Source organism: Callionymus lyra, chromosome 15 (genome assembly GCF_982586985.1).
Source record: "Callionymus lyra chromosome 15, fCalLyr1.hap1.1, whole genome shotgun sequence".
Classification (NCBI taxonomy): Eukaryota; Metazoa; Chordata; class Actinopteri; order Syngnathiformes; family Callionymidae; genus Callionymus; species Callionymus lyra.
In genome coordinates, this window is record NC_141832.1 from 15,326,119 (window position 1) to 15,335,182 (window position 9,064).

General features: G+C 41.8%; 2 protein-coding genes across 3 annotated transcripts; both read right to left on the bottom strand.

The window, feature by feature from the left end:
- Positions 1-494: 494 nt before the first annotated feature.
- btr02 (bloodthirsty-related gene family, member 2) lies at positions 495-4,567 on the bottom strand. Of its 2 annotated transcripts, XM_087810115.1 has the most exons (7): positions 4,506-4,567; positions 2,619-2,890; positions 2,469-2,546; positions 2,161-2,400; positions 1,949-2,087; positions 1,114-1,140; positions 495-1,039 (listed from the first exon to the last, which is right to left on the bottom strand). In XM_087810115.1, the coding sequence occupies exons 1-7, from the start codon at positions 4,528-4,530 to the stop codon at positions 495-497; spliced, it is 1,326 nt and encodes a 441-aa protein (XP_087666241.1). In that variant the 5' UTR covers positions 4,531-4,567. The 2 variants fall into 2 exon arrangements, with proteins under 2 accessions (XP_087666241.1, XP_087666240.1); XM_087810114.1 differs by having other exon boundaries at positions 2,469-2,890.
- Positions 4,568-6,839: 2,272 nt separating this feature from the next.
- LOC148065084 (GTPase IMAP family member 9) lies at positions 6,840-8,978 on the bottom strand. Its single transcript, XM_087809428.1, has 2 exons — positions 8,943-8,978; positions 6,840-8,043 (listed from the first exon to the last, which is right to left on the bottom strand). Exons 1-2 carry the CDS (start codon positions 8,959-8,961, stop codon positions 7,019-7,021), a joined length of 1,044 nt encoding a protein of 347 aa, XP_087665554.1. The 5' UTR covers positions 8,962-8,978; the 3' UTR covers positions 6,840-7,018.
- Positions 8,979-9,064: the final 86 nt, after the last annotated feature.

Consider the following 9,064-nt stretch of genomic DNA (forward strand, 5'->3'; position numbering starts at 1 on the left):
ATAAAGCTGCCAAGACGGTGTCTCAGATGTTGGAGATTAGACCAAAAGAGGGTCGTCCAGCTTCTGCGACCAGGACTGAACTGGAGATGGTTCTACTCTCTGAGATGCCAAGCCTGTGTGGCAGTGGGCAGAAGCGTGTGTGCATCGCTGTGTCAGTGTGTGAATGCACAAATGTGTTCGAGTGTATCTCCCGGTGCCTGGTGTACGAACACAATGCCTCGGCTGTTTGTTTTTTGACCGTCCCGCCCCGCTCCCCGTCAACCTCTGTCCCGATCCTTCCAAGTCCGCTACGCATTTCGACCGCTCGCTTGTCCATTTATACAGTCTTTTCTTCTCCTTTGCCCTGCTCGTTCATTTTCAATCTGTTCATGAGTTTCATTCAAGTGTCCTACAATAACCTGTCTCACAGTTCCAAGAGAAAAAGTAGTTCCTTAGCAGATAGTCTTTGAAAGTGAATAGCAAGTGAAATAACGAATGGCAAACCATACCATAATTTATATACTGCAGAAATTTGAGCAGATCCTTAACGGTGCTGCATTTTTGCCTCCTTGCAAGCGTCCTGGGGTGAAAAACGGATGAAGCTGGTCGGTAAAAGCATCGGTGAAGGTGTAGATGTGTTGTCCGGATTCCCCACAGAAAAAGGACACGCGGCCTTCGTTGTAATCCAGGAAGACGCCGACTCTCTTGGGTCTCTGTTCCAGAGCCAACGGGGTGGCAGGAGAGCTGTTTCCCACATACTGGCCCCCGACTTTGAGACTTAAAGTCCAGAATCCGTTCGCCGGGCAGACGGTAAACTTGCCCTTCCTGTTGACGGACTGTCTGGCGACGCCCAGGGTCCATTCAACCTTCTCTCCGACGTCCACCTCCCAGTAGCAACGGCCGCTTCTGAAGCTCTCCTTTCCCAGGACGTTGGCGACCCGGTCGAATCTTTTAGGGTGCTCGGGAACTTCCTTAAACTTGTCGGTGTGTCTCACCTGCTTCCTGTCGTCGGTGACAGAGAGGCACGGGTGGGCTGTTTTAGCACTCAAGTTGATGTCAACTAATGGAGAAAAAAAAAAATGAAATAGTGAACATGTTAGCAAAGCTTTTATGTATCTTTTATCTTAAATATACCTCTGTATTTTTCCACCTTTTTCAGTTCTGTTGAAGAAGAAAATAGATAATTAAATAGTGCATTTACAGCCGGATTTCAATGACCTTACTTTACAAAGTCAATGCCAACCCTAACCCCAACCCTAACCCTCAGCCTAACGCTAACCCTAACCCTAACCCTAAAATTAACACTTACCCTAACCCAAAACCCAAACCTTAACCCTAACCCTAACCCTAACCCAAACCGAAACCCAAACCCTAACCCTATCCCTAACCCTAACGATAACCCTAAGGGGTTTCAAACTGAACACAAGGGGGCCAAAATATACTTATATATTATAATATCATAGACTTATATATTGAAATTTTATAGAGCCGTTAGAACTTGGCTTTTTAAGCAGTATAGTCTTCCACCCAGGGCTGTTGGTCATCTGCTTTTACCTTTTTTCCTGGCTTTAATAGTAAGTAGCAAAGCTTGTTGCTACTTACTAGCTAGCAACAAGCTACTTCCGCAAAGCTGTCATCTTCATCTGTGAAATTCTCATGTCTGGATTATTGGCCTTTAGCTTTTTAACTTATACATACTTATAGACTGTGGAAGGAACTCTTGGTGACTCATTGGGAAAGAGAAACAGGTTGCTATTTCTTTTAATCATCATAAGTGGCCTCCATCCATCCGTCTATCCATACTTGCATTGGGTGACCCTACCAGTTCACATCAAGCCCCCGACAACACAGCTCCCTCTGTCATGGTAAAGTGGAAGCTATCCTAGATCTAGACAATGTAGCTGATGCCAACTCAACGCGAGTCAAGACTAAAATGCCGATCGAATATTAGCTAAATGTATTTCTTAACCTGATTTGGAGAGTCGGTTGACTTCCACTTTTAATTTATCCATCATGTCGGTGAGCGCTCTTCTTGTGACGCCAAGACAAGGGTCGCTTTCGACGGTGACGCCCGACCAGTCTTTAATGTTGCAGCACCGCTTAATGTTCTGTTTAACATACACAGAGAATAATACATGAAGCAATCAATTGAATTTTCACGACAGTAGGGGGCGTGGTTACCATATTCAGTTGCTTGACGCTGTCGGTGCATTCGTCCGTGATTTGCTGGTAGTCGAAAGATTCTTCCTTCAGCTGCTGGATTTCCTCCTCTAGATCCTTCACCAGCGTTTCAACCATCTCCTCTTCCTCCTTCTGCCTTCCTTCGATTTCAGTGACGACCGCTTTATGACGCTTCTCCATGGCCGTCACCAGGGCCGAAAACACCTTGTGGCTCTCCCGCACTTCCCTGAGATAGGAGCTCTGTTTGCAACACAACGTTTATTCAGCTAAATATAAATATATTCGCTTGTAGATAATTAAAAACAAACCTTTTGAAGTGTAAGCGTATGTTTGAATTCTTCTATCTTCTGCTGCCTTTCCTGGATCATTTGCTCGACATCAATGACCTTTTTTTTAGACAGTAAAAAAAAAACAATGACATGAACTACCATAACAAGAATATTGAAATTAATATTTACAATCTCCTCCTTTGGTTGCTTCTCGGGTCGGTTCTGCTTGTAGTTGTCGGCCAAATCGGCCAGGATGCGGTTGATGCAGAGGTCGGGTCTGTTGGAGAAGAGCCGCCGGCACTGAGGACAGTACCTGCACTGGTGTCGGCTCCAGAACTCGCACAGGCAGGGCAGGCAGAAGCTGTGGCCGCACGGGGTGGTGACCGGGCTGGAGAAGATGTCTTTGCACAGCGAGCACAGAAAGTGCTGCTCAGCGAGGAGGCTCATGGTGGAGGCCATGGCTGCGAGCGAAAGATAGTTTTAGACTCGCTTCAAAAGGTAAAGTTTCTTAAATGAATGAGATACGATTTTTTGGAAATCAAAAACTTGCAGGAACGTCTGATGAGGAAAAGGTTGTTTTGTCTTGCATTTTATTGATACTTCCTTTATATAGTATCTAAAATGGCTTCCTGTGAAATTAGCTCCTTGGCAGATGGAATGTGCTTTTCTAGTTTATCATTAGGTTTAGTCTCAAATATAAAGGTTCAAAATGTATGACAAATAAAAACAGTTTTTGTGAGTTTCATTCATATTTTGTTAATTTTGGTTCAATATTTTGTTAAGTAGTTTGAATATTTTGTGAATTTCTACTCCTTATTCCTTCCCGTGTCACGTTGACCCAAAGATAACACAAGGGTTAAACATTAAGAGTTTCTGTTTCAATATTTTGTGAATTCGATTTTCAGAGTTTATTAAATAGTTTCAACATTTCTTTTTTATTGTTTAAGAACGTCTTAACTTGTTTCAATATTTTATATATTTTTTTCAGGGTTTCCTAATTAACTCTAATATGCTATCTTATTAACTAATGTCATTTATATTCCAATATTGTTGTCACTATTGGGCTGTTCTATAATGTACTGTGTCATTTTTAAACAAACAATGTTTGTTTTGTTTTAGTTTTTTTGTAAGGCACATTGTGACCCCTTATTGTCTGGAAGGTGGTCTTCAAAAAAAGCTTTATTAATTTGGTTTTTTTTTACGAGTTAAGTTGTTGATTTCATGTCAATATTTTGTGAATTCCTTTTAAAGACTTTTTTTATTTCACAGCCACTGAAAATTTTAAATGTATGCTCTTTAATTTATATCCTATATTTTATATCTTTATACTTCTGAATTAAAAACCCTAATTGTGTGTGTTTAACACATTTTTGGATTTGAATAAAAGGAGCATAAAATCAATAAAAGTTAATATTCACAACTGAAGAGTCATCGATGCTATTAACCAAACTTGCATTCCTTAAATCAAACATTAACAAACGAAGATTGGATTCCTTGTTTTATTGCGACCTTGATTTTAGAATCCTATGATACAATGACATAAATATTGCACACATAACTGTACCATTGCTCACGTTTTTTTATTGAGAATTTTCAACTTTCTTTTGTCAACCATCATGTATTTTAATACTTATTCCCTCTGAATTAGTCGACTGTCACCGTAGATTAACTAACCTTGACAACTCACCGAGCAAATTTTCCAAAAATGTAAAAAATGTCACGTTTGCTGATAAAGCGTTGCACTGGTTTCTCTTACATAACACTTCCAAGGACAACAACTACTTCTTTGGAATCTATTGAGAAACTAAAAAAAAGGCGCCACAAAGGCTTCAAAAGCTTTTTGTGGTTAATGTTTTCTCAAAGAGCAAATAACTTGTCAGGGTCAGGCGGAGCCTAGAGAAGTAATGATGGGAGTTATGTGACCAAACAGGAAAAAGAGTAAAGTAAAAAGTACAAAAAAGTACAAACTAGAACAAGAACTTGGCTTGATAAAAGTAGTAAATACCAACATCTTAACTCAGGCTTATTTGTAATGAGAGATGTAAAGAATGATTTAAATCAGATCACAAGTCCTACCTTTCTGCTCCTCAAGAAGGCTCATTTCCACGAGTGACCGACGCCGACACTCACTGCACAGGTGTGTCGTGCGAGGAGGAAGTGTTTGTGAAGGTAGACAATGGCATTCTGACTCCACCCAGTGTTATCTGAGCTGTACTTTATCTCAGCACAAGCGTGTTCTCAAACGTGTGTGAGCAGATTTTATTCATTGTTCTGACAGAGAAGACATGCGTGTGTGACACAACCTGATCGACACGCAGGCGACACCGTGACATAACTAAGTAAGTAAGTAAGTAATTTTTATTTGTATTGCGCTTTTCCAGACCAGGGTCACAAAGCACTTAAACAATCAAAACAATACTCAATAAAATAAATACTTTAAAGATCAAGAAGAAACTGATAACACAACAGGAGTTCCAGAAAATAAAGGAAAAGCCTGAACAAATAAAAACGTCTTAAGATGTTTCTTAAAGGAGTCAGAAGATCCATCAAGCATAGAGAGAGGAAGATCGTTCCAAAGCTTAGGAGCAACAGTCTGGAAGGGTCTCCTCTGAACCGTGTTCAGGAACCATCAGTAGATTCTGATCCACAGACCTCAGAGCCCGAGCTGGGGTGTGAGGCTGGATCAGATAACTGATGTAAGGACGAGCCTGACCATGAATAGATCTGAAAGTAAGAATCAGAATTTTAAAGTTGATCCTGAATGAAACTGGAAGCCAGTGAAGAGTTTTAAGGATCGGAGAAATGTGAGTTCTTCTACTAGAGCTCAGTTCTGAATCAACTGCAGGCGAGACAGATCCTTCTTGTTAAGACATGAAAATAAACTGTGACAATAGTCCAGACAAGAAGACACAAACGCATTGGATTACAAGCTCCAGATCATGTTGTGACATCATTTTCCTAAGTTTAGAGATTTTTCTCATAAATACGTAAGAATGTTTGTGCTTTAATATGTTGTAGTTGTTGTGAAGTTGTTTTACATGTCAGGTTTTGATCAATTGTGTTGTAATGACGATCGTTTGCACCTCAATAAGAAAGAGTCAGTTCAGGGGGTCGACAGTTAGTATCAGTGTCTGTCTGTCTGTCTGTCTGTCTGTCTGTCTGTCTGTCTGTCTGTCTGTCTGTCTGTCTGTCTGTCTGTCTGTCTGTCTGTCTGTCTGTCTGTCTGTCTGTCTGTCTGTCTGTCTGTCTGTCTGTCTGTCCATTTATCCACCCTTCTATCCAACCATCCATCCTTCCGTCTATCCCACGGCCCGTCCATCCTTCTGCCTGCCATCCGACCCTCCATTCAACTGTCTTTCTATCTGTCCAAACATCCTCACTTCCTTCCATCAATCCGTCTATCCATCCTTCCGTTTATCCAACCATTAATTCATCTGTCTTTCTATCTGTCCAAAAATCCATCCTTCTGACTATCCATCCGTTCAACCATCCCTCCTTCAGTCTATCTATCCATCCATCCATCCAGCCGTCAATCCTTCCGACTACTTCTAACTACCCATCCTTCCGGTTGTTCATCTATCCAGCCATCCTTTTGTCCATCCTTCCTTTTGTCCATCTATCCATCCAACCATCGATCCCTCCTTCTATCCACCTGTCCAACAATACATCTGTAAAGCCATGCATCAAACTATACATACTTCTGTCCGTCCATCCAACCATCTGTCCAAATATCCTTCCTTCTATGTATCCATCCATCCTTCCGATTATCCATCCGGCAACCAAATCATCCTATCATTTATCCGTCCAACCATCCATCCCTCGTCTATCCATCCAACCATTCATCCATCAATCTTTATGTCTATCCAAGCAAGAAACCATCCATCCTTACCACTATCCATCCATCAATTCCTTCGTTCATCCATCCATCTTTCTGTCCATCCAACCTTCCAACCATCCATCATTACCACTATCCATCCATCAATTCCTTCGTTCATCCATCCATCTTTCTGTCCATCCAACCTTCCAACCATCCATCATTACCAGAATCCATCTGGCCAAACATCCATCTTTTCGGAGGTCCTTTCAACCATCCATTCATCTGTCCACTCATCTACCCTTCCGTATGTCCACCCAAGCATCAATCTATCTGTCTTTCCATCCATCCAACCATCCATACGTCTATCCAGCCTTTCATCTATCAGTCTATTCATCCATTAGTCCATCCATCCACTGAAAGTCAGAGTCAGGAGATTACAACATAGTTATAAATAATCATTACAAGCTAATAAAGAACACACAGTCGCACTATAATACAATACATTAAATAAACCAACAAAAAAGGACGATAATGTGTTCTTTTGTTTGTTTATTTGTGAGTAGTTTAACAGGCAGGATGGGAATTTCACGTGCAAAAGTTGGGAAAAGGGGTGAGAAATGAGACAAATGAAGAAGGAATTGATTACGATCAGAATTCCAGATAGTGACAGTGAGAAGCTAATGTTAGACAGGTTGAAACATCAACCATAGTAGCCTATAAATGGAGAAATGCTCCAGTTCAATGGATCTCAGGGTTGGACGAGAATTGTGTCTCATCCACGAGGAGCTGTGAAGAAGCGATTGATGAAGATGGAGTTGAAGTTGAGTCGCGCTGTTGGAGCCACTCTGTTGTCCATGTGCTTGATAGCCACCTGAGCCGTCCCCCCCGCTGACCCGCCTACCACCCCACCGATGATCCCGTAAAGGACCATCCCCACGGGCCCCTCTATAGCACCGAACAACGCTCCCATGACGGCGCCGGCGATAATACCCGTCCCCAACCCTCTGGCCAGGGACGTCCGCAGCCACTCGTTGTCCATCTCCGCCCTGGCCCGGATCTCGGCGCTACAGCTGGCACTGTAGGCGTCCTGCTGCCGGTACAACTCGTCCGCTATGTACTGCTTCTCCAGCTCGTTCCACGTCTTGTCGTGCTCTCCGGACTTCAACTTCCGCAGCCTCTTCTCCTCCTTCTTCACGCTTTCTTCTGCTTTCTGAAAAGTGCTGCTGGAGAAGCAACCTCCTCCCAAGGAGGCCACCATGAGCAGGATCTTCTGCCGGAGCTCCCGGTCGCGACTACGGTCCCTCCAGTTCTTGTTGAAGACGTGGAAGCGGCCCCCGAACTTCTCGATTAAATCTCTCAGGTGCCAATCGGTTTTCTTCACTCGGTTTTCCACCAGAGGTCCGTCCAGGTTCCCTTCGTAGGCCAGGAGGACGATGCAGTGTCTCAGGCAGTGTCTTCCAAAACGCTTGGTCATCAACTTGGGAGTCCTGACGTCATTGGGGGAGACTTTGTCAATGTCAAAGGCCACCAGGAAGAGGTGAGGGCCGGGGATGCACAAACACTTGGACCTTCTCACCTCCATCTTCCTCTTCGCCGGCGATATGTCTTTGTCGTAGATGTTTGGGGCGTTGATCACGGCGACGCGTCTTCCAGCGAGCTCCCCGATGTTCTTCCGACTGCTGGAGAGGCTGTTGGTGTCCGTCAGGAACTCCTCCCTTCCGAGGATGGCGTTGGTGAGCTGGAACTGTGAGGGTCCGCTGCTGCCCACCACGAAGAGGCGCAATTCCAACCCCGAACCTGAAAGAACATCATCATTTAAACTGAGCGTATGTGAGCTAAAGCGAATAAACGAAATGTGTATTGTGGTGAAAGAGTAACATTTTTCAGCGTAATTTTCATTTTTTAAAGATTAATTTGAGGCTAATTTAACCCTTTAATAAGAGAAATGAACACTGACAATTCATTATGTTTGACCATCTAAGTTTTAGATGGGTCAATATTTATAAATATTGTGTTAAAAGTTGGCCCCTCTTCGGCTACTTACACCCCTGTCTTTAACCAGGTGGGTAATAACCTTATTTTTAATAACATTTTGTTTTTAATGGTGCTAGCACAATTAAATTATGATAGTAATAAAATAATAATATTTTAGGGGTCCTTTGATCCAGCAAAGTTATAACCAGGTCATGTTCCAAAAGATATTCCTTGTTATGTAAGTAATTAAGTAATTGTTTAACAATCTTATCAGTTTAATTCTTAATAGTTAACCATTTCAACAACTGTGGTTACAACTGGGTGACATTTTTCTAGTTTAATATTTAATTTTAGTGTAAATGTTACATAACTTCATATTGTTAAGTGTACTAGGTGGGAGGCCAGCGGAGTGCACACAGGGACAACCCATTTTCTGGAAAAAGTATTCTGAAGTTCCCCTTAAATACATTAAAGACTCATGGTGAAATAATATTTTGATTATAATTTCAGAGTTAAAATATGTCTCCAGTTATTTAGCCTTGCTAAATATTAAAGATGCTGTAGAAAATATACATTAATTCCTCATCAAAGTTAGTATTTACGTGTCTTATATACAAGTATATTATTATTTAATAGTTACAAACTTGCTGTTATCTAATCTAACCAAGATTAAAATGTAAAAATTAATTAATTCTTCAAAATAAAACCTTTAAAAGACCTACCTTTTTTTCTTTTTTCCATTTGCCAGGCTGGTTGATCCAAATGTGTTGCTCGTATTATTGTGTACTTGTCACTGGTTCCAAAATCTGGATGGATAATTCCCCCTTACAATTCTCTACCGCCC

Bases quoted from the DNA above. Each gene is read 5' to 3' on its own strand.
- btr02 (XM_087810114.1), bottom strand. From the start codon at position 4,530: ATGAGCCTTCTTGAGGAGCAGAAAG. The intron at 2,401-2,468 runs GTTTGTTTTTAA...TGTTGCAAACAG, and splicing joins ATACGCTTACACTTCAAAAG to AGCTCCTATCTCAGGGAAGT. The intron at 2,088-2,160 runs GTAACCACGCCC...TATGTTAAACAG, and splicing joins GCGTCAAGCAACTGAATATG to AACATTAAGCGGTGCTGCAA.